We start from the raw sequence: 16,033 nt of genomic DNA on the forward strand, positions 1-16,033 counted from the left end.
AGATTCATGCATGGCGTTCTGGGTTGGCACATCACTTTGGATATGTGAAGCATCGGGAGCAGCGCCCCGCATCTGGGGAATCACGTAGTGGCTGGGTAGCGTTGACGCGAACATGTAAAGAAGAGCGACGGACGTATGACACCGCCAGGTGTAGAATTGTATACGATAATAGCACTTATCTCCCCACACGACTTGCCCATATCCATAAAGGCACATGACCTATTCGGTGCTATGTTAATTGCTATTCTTCTTCACCAAGGAATATATATGAACTGGAATGTCTTTATGCAGTCAGCAAGAAATTGTATACGCATCGGATCGCCACTTTTCGACTCGAGTTCAGCCTGTTCAGCGGCCTAGTCCCATCCATAACGCGGGTCATGTGTCTTGGCTCTCGTGAGTTTTGCACAGCAGGTGCCACATCCCTACCCCGTATTCTATTTCGAACGTCATTACTCATCCGTCAGCGCTGAACACGATCCCCAGAACTAACCTCTCCACGATACGGTCGCGCCTTGTGCTGCCCACGATGCGGCTCGGTCGGATTCGCGGGCCTGATGAAACTCGGCTATCATGGTGCGTTTGACGGAGATTTTCGGTCACTCTCACGCCAAGATTAATATTCGGTTCTTGTCCGGCGCGCGTGAGCAGCCTACTGCACAACCGTTGAGATTTGAAGAAGCGATGAATCTACCGCAAGAAGATGCGCGTGGGCTGTGGTGGCGTCCACGGGTCCATCGAAGCAACAACAAGCACTAGAAAGATGCCCACCCTACTTAATCTCTATCGCCACGCAATCTCAATCGACCCAACTACGGTTGCAGTAGACGAGCATGTTCCTGGAGTGGGCTTTCTGCCATCCCGGATTTGGGAACCGGCGGACCGTTCGGGTGCGTACTAGCAGAAGCTTGGCATTCCTCCTTAGCTACAGGCCAGCCCAATTGAAACAAACCAAATTTGTCCTTGTATATTAACCCGGCCCTACCTTGACGTCGACGGACCCAATATGCAAACGTTGAAAGCTTCCATGTGTCTTCTACCGCTCTTTTCAATAGGCGCCCGTGACGTTCATTCGCGTAAGCACGAAATTAAGGCATGGGAAAGCCTATATTTCGGCCTAGAAAAGAGCCGGAGACAAACGCACCACAACGTTCCCGGGGCGGCGAGGTGTGAGATGACACGAGAGTAGGCTAGAGTGGTGATCAGCCTCATGCTCAGATGTAGTATAAAGTCCACGGTACCATCAACCCTACATGTTCATCACAGCTCAGATCCATCCACTCCTTCATTCTACTGTACCTTGTCTTCCTTCACTTGAAAACATGTTTACCAACACCATCCTTACCGTGGCCGCCGTAGCCTCCACTGCTCTCGCAGCACCCTGGACAAACAACCGCGTTGACCCCAAGTGCACAATCGTGTTCGATGGCCGCGTTCCCAAGAACCTCACACCTACCGCCCTGGACGTCCAGTCCACCAACACCATCTTCAACGCCGACTACGTCAAGGGCAACAACCTGACATGGTCGCAAATCCTGCAATTCCCCTACGAGGTCTCGCGCTTCGACGGTAGCAACTATAAGGCCGTCGAAGTCACCATTTCCGACAAGTCCATTTTCCAGCAGCAAAAGGGCTTCCGCCGCGCCGGTCTCCAGTTCCTCAAGGATGCGCCCGACGGTGAGGGCGCCAAAGGTGTCAAGACGCTGCACTGGAGCGTCAAGCAGGACTCTGCTAAGCCGTTGAACTTGACGCACGAGTACCTCAATGTCTGGCACGAGGCCGCCGACTACAGCAACAACCAGATCCAATTCCAAACCGGATCTCTGATTGGCAAGAGCGACGCCGACAAGAAGAGCTTCAAGATTCTTGACCGCAGCGGTACCTCGCTCTGGTCTGTCCCCATTGACTTTACCCAATGGCAGAACTTTGCCGCCAAGCTCGACTACAACAACAAGTAAGTCGACCACCATTCAACATGTGTTGTAAAGGCATTGAATTGATATACTAATAATCTACCCAGCCAAGCCACTTTCTACTACAGCACCGGCTTGAACCAGCTCAAGCAGGTCGCCGGCCCTACCGCTGTCAACCTCGCCGGCGGCGGCCAGTACCAAATCGGCATCCTGAAGAAGCCCACCGGCACCTCTGACGTCGCCAACGCAGGCTACCAGTCGCCCAACCTCAACGAGGGACAGATCTACGGTGGTCTCTTCCTTGAGGACTCCAGCAACGGCTGCATCTCGCTCTAGATGGGTTATCATGTGGTAACGAGGATTCATGACGATGAGGTGGAATGTTGAGATGGATGAGTGGGGTCTTTGGGCTGTTAGAGTGTCTTTATAGATTGGATGCTTGTTGTTGTTGTTTTTCTTCGTGTGTCCTTCCCGGACGACACTCTTTTTTTTGTACATATTTGTAGAGGTAGTTTGTGCTGCCTTTGTATCGTACATATTATCTTTTGCTCTTCCCCAGTTTCTGTTCCATCTGTATTTGTGATTGGGGTCTGATAGTAACTGTTTTAAATGGTGCATACAGGTTGTGTAGATGTTTTGAAGATTATCTCACTTGTCTGGCACGGGAAAGCGGGAGATCATCGTCCCGAGTAACTTCATGTTCATTCAGTCCGACAGCGAGGCTATCATGTCAGTATGGCTATTTTGAGCTAGTGGTACCATTTTGGGAGCTCTGTTGCTTATTAATTACTCACATGCATATCCCCGTGCTATTAGGCTGTTTCTAGTAGGTATAGTGTTGTATCCCTGGTGCTTAATGGGATATGTTGGGGTTGTAAGGTACCTGGTCTTTTCCCAGCCTCAGTGGTGTGATGTAAAAATAGCATAAGCTGGCTATGATCCAAATATGCTTAATACTCCGAACTGTTTGTCTACTCGTTTAGTCGATGGAATACAGATGCTTTGGAAGGTTATGGTCTTGGCATGGCAGAGCTTCTTGTCTTCAAAATGTACGAAACACCAATGACTTCACTGTATGCTACTAGTAAGGATGTGAGGGTCAGATGTATTCTGTAGTTAAGAAGTCGGGTTGATGAATTGAAAATCAGAAAAGGTGGTCGAGATGATGTGCCAGCCGCAAGATGCGCGATGATGCCTTCCTAGCCTGGCCTAGCGCAAACGTCCGGTGGAATGATGGCATCATCTCCCACATCTAGCGTCTAGCCCTCGGCGGCCGTCGAGATGACTCCACCCCAACCCGTCTACAAAAATGTAGTCTCCTCATCCCAACAATAGCAACCATTGCTATTGCATACTCAAAAGAACATCACCATGTCAGGAACAGCCCCCAATAAAGATATTGCGCCGTCAATCGATGTCAAGAACCTCAGCTATCTCTTTCCAGACGGCTCGAATGGATTAAAGGACGTGTTGCTGGATCTTCCTCCGGGAAGTAGGACCCTTCTGATTGGAGGTATGCGACACCAGACTCATGAGACAGAGCAGAAGCTGACAATAGCAGCTAATGGCGCGGGTAAAACTACGCTGCTCCGTCTCCTCTCCGGAAAGCGCATGGCACCCTCTGGCACCGTCCACATTGCGGGCGTTGACCCATTCAAGATGGGCCTTGAAGGTGTCACCTATCTTGGCCTCGAATGGGTGCTCAACCCCATCGTGCGTACAGACATTGACGTTCCCACGCTCCTCTCATCCATCGGCGGCGATTACTACACCGAGCGTCGCGACGAGCTCATACGCATCCTGGACATTGATTTGAGCTGGCGCATGCACGCCGTCTCAGACGGTGAGAGGCGACGAGTACAACTAGCAATGGGTCTCCTACGGCCATGGACTATCCTGCTGCTGGACGAGATTACCGTCGACCTGGATCTGCTATCGCGCAGCAACTTCCTCAACTTCCTGAAGAAGGAAACGCAGGAACGCCCATGCACCATCGTGTATGCGACACATATCCTGGACAACCTCGCTACGTGGCCGACGCATCTCGTCCACATGAGTCTGGGCAAGGTCAAGAAGTGGGGCAGCACCGAGGACATGGGCGTTAAGGTTGAACAGAGCGAGAGGATGTACACGGGAAACAGCCAACTGGGAGAATTGGTACTGAAATGGCTGCAAGAGGATCTGAATGAGAGAGGACCAAGGAATGGAAAGGGCGAGGGCATGGCGTATCAGAGCCTGGACGGAAAGGGTGGCTATGGTGCGGAGAAGAGGACCGAAAAGTAGGACGCGCGGACTTTTTCCCAAAGCATATACACACGACGCGCTTCAACATCTCACGTCGTCGTTGGCGTTTTCAACAGGCGTTTGGGTGGCTCTCAACGATGATACCCCTTTCAAAAACTTCAACGTGGACAAAAGGCAGAGGAGAGGTATACATACGTCTCTCTTGTCTTGTCTTGCCCAATGCACCTTTCTTTATCACCAATATCACATATACTCTACTAAAACCCCATTTATATCCTCCCTTGCTACTCATCCAGGTGAAATCGTAAACTATAACAAAACTACTTCATCTCACCCCACAGCCTATATCTTGTCTCCCACCCCGCTCCTCTAACTTGTACTCCAGACCCATCTCTACATAGCCCATTGCTGAAAAGCTGTGCAAGTATACGGAATGAATTGTTACAACAATTTCACCATCACCCCAAGCGTCAGCGCGCATGAGCATCGCATGGTGCAGCGTGAAAAGACTGAAGTAAACAGAGCGGTGCGTGATGACTTGGACTGTGGCATGTGTGGGCTAGAGATGTCGTGCTAGATCTATACGGTAAAGCATGGTTAATGGTTAAGAGGACTTTCTTCCTAGCTAGCGCACGGGATGCAAAGAGATGGAAATTTTGCTGGAGACGCATACCTAATTGCGTGCACGGTGTTTTTGTAGGGTGTGTGGGTCTTGATGGTGTGCGTAGTTGTGGGATGGAAGTAGGTGGTAAAGCGAGGTAGTAGAGGAGGATTAGTGGGGCTTTTGTGGGGGGGTATGGGAAGGGGAAGAGGGGTTTGGGGGGGTTGTTTGGTGGGTAGGGAGGGTATTCATGGGAGAGAAATGCTGGATACTGTGTGATCTTTGTAGCTGAGCCATTGACTCGTGTCTATCATTCCAATATGCACGGCCTCTACATCTTGTAACATCCACAGCTAAGCACTGCTGCCGTTGCTACAGGTCCCATAAAGCCCTGGCGTAAGACGACATCCAACGCTAACACCAACAAGGAAAAGCGTATCCCGCACCGCGCATACCACGCATTTTCCGCTGGCGCAGCCGATAGTTACCATACCCCAGTTCCACAAACGCATGTTCCACCTCATCAGGAAACTCAGCACATATAAAATGGCGAAAGCGTCATCGCTAAAGCCATTAATCACAATCATCGGTGCGACAGGGACGGGGAAATCGGATGTATTTCTTCTTCACTCACTTCCCTCGTGCGGAAACACGGGCTGATCACTATAGCGTAGCTGGCGGTTGAAATTGCACATAAGTTCAATGGCGAGATAATTAATGGGGATGCTATGCAGCTGTATCGCGGATTACCTATCATCACAAATAAGATTACTGTAGAGGAGATGAAGGGTGTGCCGCATCATCTTCTCGGCTGCATTGGTCTTGAGGAGGAGACTTGGACGGTGGGGAAATTTGTTGGCGAGGCTTTGAGTATTGTATGACTTTTTTATTTTTGTAAACCTGCTAGCGGTGTGGGTATGTGTTAACGTGTCTAGATTGATGAGATTCGAAGTCGAGGAAAACTGCCGATACTGGTTGGTGGGACGCACTATTATACGCAATCTCTCTTGTTCCAGGACGCGCTTGCGGATGAACCTGCGTTAATTCTGAATGAGGATACCAAAGCTTTGCCTGTGCTGGAAGAGCCGACGCATGTCTTGCTCGCTAAGCTGAAAGAAGTCGACCCCGTCATGGCTGATCGATGGCATCCTAATGAACGGCGGAAGATCCAGCGCTCGCTTGAGATTTACCTTAGAACAGGCAGGCCGGCGTCACAGCTATATAGTGAGCAAAGACTAAAGCGAGAAAAGTCGCCATCGGCAGGGGATTGTGCAGCGGCTCACTCGAGTCTCCGTTTCAACACCCTGGTGTTCTGGGTCCATGCGAGCAAGGACGTACTACACACACGACTCAACGGACGAGTCGACAAGATGATAACCAGAGGCCTGCTTTCAGAAGTCCAAGAACTCAGCAACTTTGCTAAAAACCACCAGTCCGTAACCGGTTCACCCCTGGATCAAACCCGAGGCATCTGGGTATCCATCGGATACAAAGAATTTCTCGAATACCAAGATGCGCAATCCAACAACTCGCCGTCCGAACCCGAGCTCGAAAAGCTCAAAACAGCAGCCATTGAAAAAACACAAGCCGCAACCCGACAATATGCAAACCGCCAGATCAAATGGATCCGCATCAAGCTCCTCCACGCCCTCCTCAGCACCGGCTCAAAACCCACCACTTTCCTTGTCGACGGCTCCGACCTCGCAGCCTGGCACACCAATGTCATCGAGCCTGCTACAACAATAACCCAGCGCTTCCTGGCCAACCAGCCGCTCCCAGAACCGTCGTCACTTTCCGCAGCCGCAGCAGAGATGCTGACGCCGAAGCGCGAGTACGATCTTGGCCAAAGACCAGATCTGTGGCAGAAGAGGGTTTGCGAGACTTGTGGCACGGTTGCTGTGACGGAGAATGATTGGGCGTTGCATGTGAGGAGTCGGGCGCATAGGAGGGCGGTGGGTGTGGAGAAGAAGAGGGAGAGGGAGAAGGGGGGTGGAGGTGGGGTGAGGGAGAAGAGGTTGAGGGATGCGCAGGGGGATGTGGTGGGGGTTTTGGAAGAGTATCTTGCGAGCTTTCCGGGTGAGCGGGATTGATGGCGATAAGGCTCATCTCATGGGTCTTTCGGAAGCGTTACAGAAGGAGGCTCTTGGTGGGCTACGGGACCGCGCACTGCGTTGTCCGTCTTCAGTCCACGATGGCATTATATAATGGCGCGTTTGATTGTCGACAGGCGCGCGGTGGGTTGTCACAAAAGATGAAGAACCCCATGATGGTTTTGTGGGACTTTTGCGATTCGGTGATATGGGAGAAGGTCTTGGTAGGCACATGTAGCAGGGTTGCTGCAGCTGGGCGAAGGTCGCATGTGCTGCGTCGCGGGAGATGTGCGCCAGTATCAACCATTGCACCCGGGTGTCATAAAATACTGGACATACTAGTGTAAAAAAGCCACTGTAGTCGCTAGACACGTCTATTGGGTGCTTGCCCACCCTGTCCAGTATTTCATGTCACCCAGGTGATTGGGTCTACTGCTAAGCAACTAGTCGATGGTTGGGAATTTGCTTTTTCGTCGATAGGAACGAAGCCTACATCGGTAGGAGAACTGCAGGCTGACTTGCCGTCAACATGCGGGGTGTAGTGATTCAGGCGTGTTTAAAGCAAGCACATAACCCTCATGCTCTCGCATGTTGTGTAATCATTCCGTTGCGCATCGATAATGTTTCTGTTTGCGCAGCCTTCCACGGCGATATGGTTGCTGTTGTCTGTCGCGCTGGCGGGGTACGTGGTGAAGAAGCACCGTGAATACCGCCGCCTTCAAACGTTCCCCGGTCCTGCCAGTACGGGATGGTCCGAGGTGCTGCATATCCGCGCAATCCTAAGTCGACGTTCGCATGTCTGGTATAAGCAAGTCACCGACCAATATGGTGAGTAGAGTAGACTTTTGTCAAGAAACAACGTCGTTTGCGCACGACATCTGCCCTCAGCCTCTCGCTAACAGCATGCGATAGGCCCCATTGCCAGGATCGGGCCCAATGAGCTGATCACGTCGTCGCCAGATGTGCTGGCGCGCATGAGCGGAGTACGCTCACCATACACTCGGTCGACATGGTACTATGCTGCGACGCGCATGGAGGTTGGAAAAGACCATGTCTTCAGTCTACTTGACGAGGCCAAGCACACCAAGAGACGTCAGCAGATGGCCTCTGGAGTATGTATATCGTGCAGGGATGACCGTCAATCGAGATACTGATGTGGATCGCAGTACTCTGGCAAGGAGAACCTCTCGCTGGAGTCGGACATTGACGAGCACGTACAGCAATTTCTGAGACTAATCAGGTCAAAGTATCTATCCACTCCCACTCAATATAAGCCCGTGGACCTTGCGAAAAAGATACAGTACCTCACTCTTGATGTCATCAGCAAGATTGGATTCGGAAAAGCATTTGGAGACCTCGAAGCCGACGCTGATCTCGACGGTTACATCAGCTCAAGCAGAGATGGCATGTTTATCATGAATCTCATAGCTGGTCTCGGAGTAACACAATACTTCCATTGGTCGCCCATTGCGCGCCTTATCGGACCATCAGAGAAAGACAAGACTGGTTTTGGCAAGATGATGACCGTAGCGCGTGAGCTCATCGATTCGCGACTGGAGAAGCCAACCGACAGTCGCTCAGACATGCTCGCGTCCTTCATCCGCCACGGACTACCGAGAGACGACCTCGTCACCGAATCTGTACTCCAGATCTTGGCTGGATCGGATACCACTGCGACGGCGATTCGAGCGACCATGCTGTACCTGATGACACACCAGCGGGTATACAGGTGTCTCCAGGCGGAGATTGACGCAGCCGTATCGTCAGGTCATGCAGCGCCTGCACCTAACATTGTATCTGACGATACTCTGAGAAGCCTACCATATCTGACAGCCGTGGTGTACGAAGCGTTCCGCATCCATCCTCCTCTTACTGATATCGCGCCGAAAAAGGTACCCCGCGGCGGGGACACGGTGGTTATTGGTGGCAAGGAGCATTTCCTGCCAGGCGGCACGAATGTCGGCTATAGCGTCTACGGCCTACAACGCGACAAAGACCTGTTCGGCGAAGACGCAGACTATTTCCGACCGGAGCGCTGGCTGCTCGACGAAAGCGCCGACGGCGCGCAGCAGGAACATTTGGCTGCGATGAAGCGCACGACGGAGATGATTTTCGGGTCCGGAAAGTACCAATGTCTTGGTAAGCCGATCGCATGGCTAGAGACTAGAAAGGTTATCTTTGAGGTTAGTCACTTCTTCGTGATGCTGGGGTGGTGCTAACTAATTTGTCTGTCTAGTTTCTTCGGCATTTTGACTGGGCCCTGGCGTGTCCGGAGAAGCCATGGTCGTCTGCAAACTACCACGGAGTCTTCCTTCAAGAGGGCATGCGGGTTATAGTTACTGCGCGAGAGCACAGAGTGGAATGAATATCGACTTGATCCTTAGCTATCCATCGCATTGCTCCTCTTTTCATTCCTCTCCCCTTGCACCCCTGTGCTCAGTCATCGAAAATTCGACTAACCCGCCATCACTTGCTGCATCCACCATAGCGCGAACAGCTCAAGTCCCGCTCCTAATGAAGCCAAGCAAATAGGCCAAGCAAGGCTGCGAAGATTTTCCCACCTACCAGGTTCATGAAAAAAAAGGTCTAGTCGTGAGGTGGGTCGGGTACGGGTTCCAATGTGGGGTAGCGTGCAGCTACTGCTTTACCCCAGATTGACGAGGCGACCTGCAAGAGGAAAAACGTCATGATTCATAGTACCGGCTAAAGCGTTGCTTCCATGAGCAAAAACTGTAGCTTAAACAGGGGAACTGTATCAGTCGTACACATGCTCATGCAATACTTTTGTTGAAGTGCAATTTGGTAGCATATTGGTGTGAGCAGGAGTGAAGAAGCAATCGCTAACTCTGTATGCTGTTCTCATTTAGTTATCAAAAGCCGACTAGGCCACCCGGGTGTCATAAAATACCTGACATACTAGTGGAAAAAGGCCACTGTAGTTGCCAGACATGCCTATTAGGCGCTTACCCACACTGTAAAGTATTTTACGATACCCAGGTGAGGCGTCCCGTGTAACTAGTCCATAGGTAATCGATTGCCGAATATATGGCGATGTTCAGCCGCCGAGTCCATTGGTGGAAAGTCCCAGATGCTCAGGAGCAATGCTTCCGTGGACTTTCCTTGACAAGAAGCATGGAAGGATAGCGGGAATACCAAGCATATATCTAAGCATGCGCAGCAAGAGCACAATGATCCTGCGGCTGGTGATTCGTCGTCGACAATGAAGTTCCTCAGGCCGTATCTAGCATGCGCATCCTTTGCTACAGCCACCCTCGCCGCCACATCTCCTGTCATCCACTCCAAAGCTGGTGTCTACCAAGGACGTTACCTGGAAGAGTTCGACCAAGATATTTTCCTTGGTGTCAAGTATGCGCCGAAGCCTGTACGCTTTGCTCCTGCTAAGCTAGTCGCCGATGCACCGGAGGCGCATCATGATGCTACGCAGTATGGCCTGGATTGTACAGGATATGGCGGAGACACGAATACGCTGGTTGCTGGGAACTGGACGAAGCTCGGAGAGGACTGCTTGAACTTGAATATTGTCAAGCCGAGGACAAACCAAACTGGATTGCCGGTGTTGCTTTGGATTTATGGCGGCGGGTGGCAGCAGGGGGCTACCAGTGACCCACGGTAAGTCACTGTCTCCCAGCTCATCTTTTGGGTTAAAAACTCATGGAAGATAGGTACAACATGAGTTACATTGTCCAGCAATCGGTGCTCAACGATAAGCCCGTCATCGGCATGTCCATCAACTACCGCATGGCAGCATTCGGTTTTCTTTATAGCAAAGAGGTCGAAGAAGCGGGTTCCCAGAATTTGGGTCTAAGAGATCAGCGACTTGCCATGCAGTGGGTTCATAAACATATCTCGTCTTTTGGTAGTGACCCGACCAAGGTAACTATCTGGGGCGAGTCTGCGGGCGCATACTCCGTGGGTGACCACATTGCCGCATACAACGGCGATAATGAAGGGCTCTTCCGTGCGGCCATTCTCGAAAGCGGCAATGCCGTCGGTGCGCCTCTTAACGGAACAGACTGGTACCAGCACATGTACGATAACCTGACCCAGTCGGTCGGCTGTGCAAGCGCTACAGACACGCTACAATGTTTACGCGACGTGCCTTACGAGACCATCGCACCATACGGCTACCTGGGTCTCGAATGGTTCCACGTCATCGACGGCAGTTTCATCCCACGATATGGCCAGCAATCGTTGAAAGAAGGCAAGTTCACCAAAATCCCCCTCATCCTCGGCACCAACACCGACGAGGGCTTCGGTGTAAACGGCGTAAACAACGATGCCGGCGCTATCAACGAACTCGTACACTCCAAGCGCTGGAATGTGAATGAGACCGTCGCAAAGAGACTGCTGGAGCTGTACCCGAATGACCCGGCACTTGGTGAGCCGTACGGATGGGGAAACAGGACGTGGCCGCAGTATGGACTGCAATACAAGCGGTACCAGAGTATCGCCTCGGATTTGACAATGTATGCTCCGAGGAGGTTGTTGGCAGAGAGTATGAGTAAGCATGTCGACGGAGTTTATTCGTATCGGTGGGATGCGCCAAAGTTCAACAATACGCCGGATAGCATTGGTGTCAATCACTTCTCTGAGGTTAGTACAGCATCTTGCATAGACCCAGGGAGACGCGTAACGGCTAACAACTGCGGCAGATACCCTTCGTCTTCGGCAACAAGGAGCAGCAGCTCACCCCGCTGGGAAACACCCCGGAGAATATTGCGCTCTCGAAACTCGTCATGAGGATGTGGACGGCGTTTGCCTACGATCTTGATCCGAACGGGCATGGAGGTGAGTGAACGGTTAGCTTGACACGTTAACAGCGCGCTGACACAAAGAGATAGTCCCTCAAACACCCATGTGGCCAAGCTACGCAAGTAACGCGACGAACTTTGTTTTTCGGAAAGACGTGAGCTATATTGAGGCGGACGATGATCGGGAGACAGGCGTGGAGTACATCAACAACTTGGTCCGATAAGGAAACTTCTGTAGACTTCCACTATATCTGTTAGACGCAATAAGATTACTAGCTAGATGTGATAGCCCGCCTGCAATTTAAAGTTACATTCGTGCTATCACCGTGCACAGCTTCCACTTGGGCTGAACACGACTGCATCAGTCCCTTCCAGTTTGCATACACCCCCACCATTAAGCATCATGAAGCCGCTATTGAGAAAGAAAAACAGTACCATTCGTTGGATAGAATTACCGAAAGATTGCTCAACTACGTGTGATATCTAAAGTCAAGGTATATGCTCTGATTGTGCAGCCATATCCGAGAGCCACTCTTTTTCATGTTTTGTGTAGAGATCTTCGTCATCGGCATACAGTCTTCGCGTCAATGTTGGTAGGGATGAATCGGTAGATTCGAGGAACAGGACAAGCCTTGGGAACTTTGACGTAGACCAAACGCCACGCTTTCCCCTAGGTGAAGAAAAATAAAACCAACTATTTTCAGCAAGGTTTCGTCGCATCCGTCTCGCTTCAATTCCTCGCCATTGATCGATTGTCGAAGCAAGGTACTGTTTTATTACGTCCAAAATATTGCTGACACGAAAGCCGTCTGCGCGACACACCCTCGCGACTGGCTTTAGTGGCCATGAAGCTCTGTAGATACCTATGGCCTTGCAAGGTCGTTGTGTCAGGAACATGGTATCAAATAGATCTTTGAGGTCTGGCAGTGAAGGTAATAATGGCCAGCGGCTTGGTGGGCATGCTTTGTTGATGAGCGTATGATACAAGTCAAATGTGGATAGCGAAAGCTCCTCGGCTTGTGTTAAGTAGGCCGGAACACAAATTCTCTGCCATATTTCGGGTTCCGGTGGATTTTCTCGTGAAATGCTTTCCATCCTGTCATGTGTCTCAGCGAGCTCGTGGCTTGAAGGCTGTAGCCACGAAAGGCTGCGTTCGATGATCTGCCCATGTTCAACGGGTGGAAATGGATGCGGTGTGCGGTAATGAGTTTTGAATATCACCATTAAGGTGTCTCTCCAACGTTTTGATACATTCCATGCCATGTGCTGTGTGCTTGGTGCGGCTTTGCAGAGGATGTTCTCTAACAGTTCATTAATATTTAGAACACGATGGGGACATCCAGAATGACGGGCAGGCTCGACTGAAGGTCTAATAGATGATGTGTGTCACTCCCACTCCGCTTATTTCGCGTATATGTGCTCGGTCGTAGAGATCTGCATGTCGACTCGAGTATGAGTCGGTCACATCCTCGTCGAGTACTTAAGGATCAGAACGTCCTCAGGATGGTACTTGGTGGGGTCGGCATGCTTGATGTCGTCTATGAGCAAGAGCCTATCGCTGCCGGTTATGGTGAAATAGACCTGAGGGCAAGAATATGGAATTTTGAAATAAATGACGAAGCGCTGCGCGCAATATATTGACAAGTGCAGGGTAGAACGTGACCTTGGAGCCTAGATTAAATCTTATGACTCGCGCGTAAGCACGGGCCCGATTACGTCATTAGCCTTATCGTTAGCACCGAGAGCCGACGCAGCAACCACGAAACATCGACCTCCCAGATAATGACTTTCGGCAGCAATTGGAACACGCGATAAGTCGATGCTGATACCAAAGTGCACTTCGAGGCGGGGCACCGGAAGAGGACCTAAGGCAGAATCACAGTATTCGGTATGTTATATGCTCGGTCTGGTTCCCTACCGGAGCGTGAGCGCACCTCTGCCCAGAATCGCAGCGGCAGTCCTACTTCGTGAGCGATTCCAGAAGGCGCGGATTCGGGAACTCACGAGAGCGGGGATGGTACTATACAGGGTATCCATGACCACGGTTCCGATTTTCCGATTCCATCTCCAACGCGGGCACAGATCACAGCTGGATGCCAAAGTCTAGGCACTTTGTAGTTGAATCCCCACAGATTGCTTCCGTTTCGCAGGTTGATGCAAGGGTTTACCCCGTTCATAGCAAACTCCACGCTACCTGGGTCGTCTCGCAGGCATTCTGTTGTTAAATTGAACCCTGGTACTGATAGTGTCATTGAGTTGAGAACCAAGGTTGAAATCCAATTGAGCCAAGGCTTTATTGGACACCTAACGATACCCCATTTCTCACTGCACAAAGGAACCAGAGACCATGCTGCTTTCACAAGAGAAAATTTGCTCAGTCACGCAAGTGTTACTAGCAATGTAGGGGCTTGGGAGGCCATTTTGCTCTACTCGGGTCCAGAGTTTTAATACCGAGCCCTGAATGTGTCCTAAAGGTGGCGCGAAATCATTCTTGGATACTCTATCTGGAATGTCCGAAAGAGCCTTCCTGTGCCGCTGTCCAGTATGGTGACCGTATCAAGAAGCGCTTTCGCATCTCAAGGCCCACTACCGAATTCTTGCTCAGGGAAAATATCGTACTTCGGATTGCAGCCCTAGATCCATTAGTACATATATTGGATTCGTTTCCCGCCTCCAGCGCTCCAGTCGAAGCTCGTCGGGATCTTCCAAACCAGGCCATGGGAGTCATTGCCCCCGCGGAACAGGCTGCAGTGATCGTATTGAGGTTGGTGTTGCAGCCTGGAAGCGTAGATGCGCAAAGGTTCAAACAAAAGCAGGGCCGACTTTGGCTAGGTCTAAGCCAGTTAAACTTCAACCCCTATCTGGTGGCTATCCTGCCAAGCCACATGAAGCAGCATCTAGACCATTGTGTGATTGGGCTTCAGCCCATTAAGAATGCCAGCATCATGAGCCCTATGGCGCGTTCAGAAATATTTATGGATGCTGTCGGTTCCATGTATGCGACAGAGCCTCCCCGCGGAGCTCTTGGATTGTACGTGGTTCTTACCGATCGAGCCCATTACTACCCGTACCAGACAGATCCTGAGTCACCCTCCGGTCCAAGGAGGTCACACCGCCTGAAGAGAATTGGAAGGATTACAAAAGACACCGGTATTACAATTAGGATACTGATGGACGGGTTTCACGGATGTATTGGAGAAGCTGTCACACGGTGGAAAGCTGGTGTACTAGCGAGCATGGAAGCCATGAATTTCTGTCCGTGGAAGACTATGGCGGAGGAGGAGAATTTCTGGGCGTGTATGGACGCCGGACCAAGCCCACAGTTGATCATGCTGCTTGAAAGCTCTGAGGGAAATGAGACGCCGATGGCGGCCAGGATGTATACCTCGACGCTCCCAGGAGAGCCATTCCATCCAGTTTTCGGAAGCCTCAACAGATGCTATGACCGTACTGCATGGCTGCGGCGCTACACAACCTGGGCTGCCGAACACAAGAAGGAGACTACTTGTGGGCCATCCTGTCTTTGCAGCACAGTCCGCAACAATCAATTAAGTGGGTCCTAGAAGGTTCAGATTGGATTGATTGATTACCGCTTTAAGCCTAGTAGTTACCTATAGGAGTTTAAGCCCTACCTAGATAGGTAAGTGGGTCTAGGAGAGTGACCGGATTGAATTGATTGTTGCGGAGTCTACTTTGCAGGAAGCACGAAGCGTACTTCATTGCCAGCAATGACGCTAGCTCAAGTCTTCAAGCTTTACACGCGCAAGTGCGTGCAATCGATGACCAGCTCGCGATCTTTCGCGGCAAGGCCCTCATATCGCGCTTGAATTCCCGCCTCCAGCTTGCGGCACTACCACTGCCACATATTTCCTAGTTTTCACCTCGGCGTCCTTCTGTTGCGAGGATGCTTAATTTCATCGATGGGGTATATCTTAAATTGGTTGACACGCCATAATGAAGCAAGTGGGAAGGGTCTATTCGAATGTAGTACAAATCGCTAGACAGTATTGATAACAGCAGTAGAATAGAAGTTTTTACGGCAGTCTGGTGGCTACTAGGTTCTTGTGGATCAAATCATTCATAGATCTGGTCGGCCATCGAAACTGTTTGAGATTTACAACTGTTTCCAATACACTTCTCTGGTTGAAATGATCTCTAGTAGACTATAAAATCTTCCTCCCACCCATCCCTCCATATCTTCCGATAGTCCCCGCCACAAAAAGGGTGAACCCGCCGTGCAAAAAGTGTATTCCCTATACATTCTGGCTCTTCAAAGAACAACACGAACTTAGGGAATGGCTCACATGGCACCTTGTGCTTCTACTCTCCTGTCTTTACTGCTTCAGAAGCACGCGCCTGTTTTATGAATTCCACTGCACTATTCGTCTCAGCCAGCCCGTGCTTGATGGTACG

The 16,033-nt window shown here is 50.9% G+C and overlaps 5 protein-coding genes across 5 annotated transcripts; all 5 read left to right on the plus strand.

The window, feature by feature from the left end:
* Positions 1-1,322: 1,322 nt before the first annotated feature.
* On the plus strand, positions 1,323-2,249 carry PtrM4_086850 (Herpes-BLLF1 multi-domain protein; the record flags this gene model as incomplete). Its single annotated transcript, XM_001940055.1, has 2 exons — positions 1,323-1,954; positions 2,021-2,249. The coding sequence occupies 2 exons, from the start codon at positions 1,323-1,325 to the stop codon at positions 2,247-2,249; spliced, it is 861 nt and encodes a 286-aa protein (XP_001940090.1).
* Positions 2,250-3,284: 1,035 nt separating this feature from the next.
* On the plus strand, positions 3,285-4,196 carry PtrM4_086860 (ABC-type uncharacterized transport system, ATPase component; the record flags this gene model as incomplete). The annotated part of the gene is made up of 2 exons (XM_066106737.1): positions 3,285-3,426; positions 3,475-4,196. The coding sequence occupies 2 exons, from the start codon at positions 3,285-3,287 to the stop codon at positions 4,194-4,196; spliced, it is 864 nt and encodes a 287-aa protein (XP_065963675.1).
* A 3,272-nt stretch (positions 4,197-7,468) lies between these two features.
* PtrM4_086870 (CypX, Cytochrome P450) lies at positions 7,469-9,213 on the plus strand (the record flags this gene model as incomplete). The annotated part of the gene is made up of 4 exons (XM_001940052.2): positions 7,469-7,676; positions 7,761-7,960; positions 8,015-9,031; positions 9,085-9,213. 4 exons carry the CDS (start codon positions 7,469-7,471, stop codon positions 9,211-9,213), a joined length of 1,554 nt encoding a protein of 517 aa, XP_001940087.1.
* An 855-nt stretch (positions 9,214-10,068) lies between these two features.
* Positions 10,069-11,844, plus strand: PtrM4_086880 (PnbA, Carboxylesterase type B; the record flags this gene model as incomplete). The annotated part of the gene is made up of 4 exons (XM_001940051.1): positions 10,069-10,478; positions 10,532-11,462; positions 11,522-11,657; positions 11,711-11,844. 4 exons carry the CDS (start codon positions 10,069-10,071, stop codon positions 11,842-11,844), a joined length of 1,611 nt encoding a protein of 536 aa, XP_001940086.1.
* Positions 11,845-14,565: 2,721 nt separating this feature from the next.
* On the plus strand, positions 14,566-15,183 carry PtrM4_086890 (uncharacterized protein; the record flags this gene model as incomplete). The annotated part of the gene is made up of 1 exon (XM_001940050.2): positions 14,566-15,183. The coding sequence occupies one exon, from the start codon at positions 14,566-14,568 to the stop codon at positions 15,181-15,183; it is 618 nt and encodes a 205-aa protein (XP_001940085.2).
* Positions 15,184-16,033: the final 850 nt, after the last annotated feature.

The sequence above is a fragment of the Pyrenophora tritici-repentis genome, chromosome 3, assembly GCF_003171515.1.
Source record: "Pyrenophora tritici-repentis strain M4 chromosome 3, whole genome shotgun sequence".
Classification (NCBI taxonomy): domain Eukaryota; kingdom Fungi; phylum Ascomycota; class Dothideomycetes; order Pleosporales; family Pleosporaceae; genus Pyrenophora; species Pyrenophora tritici-repentis.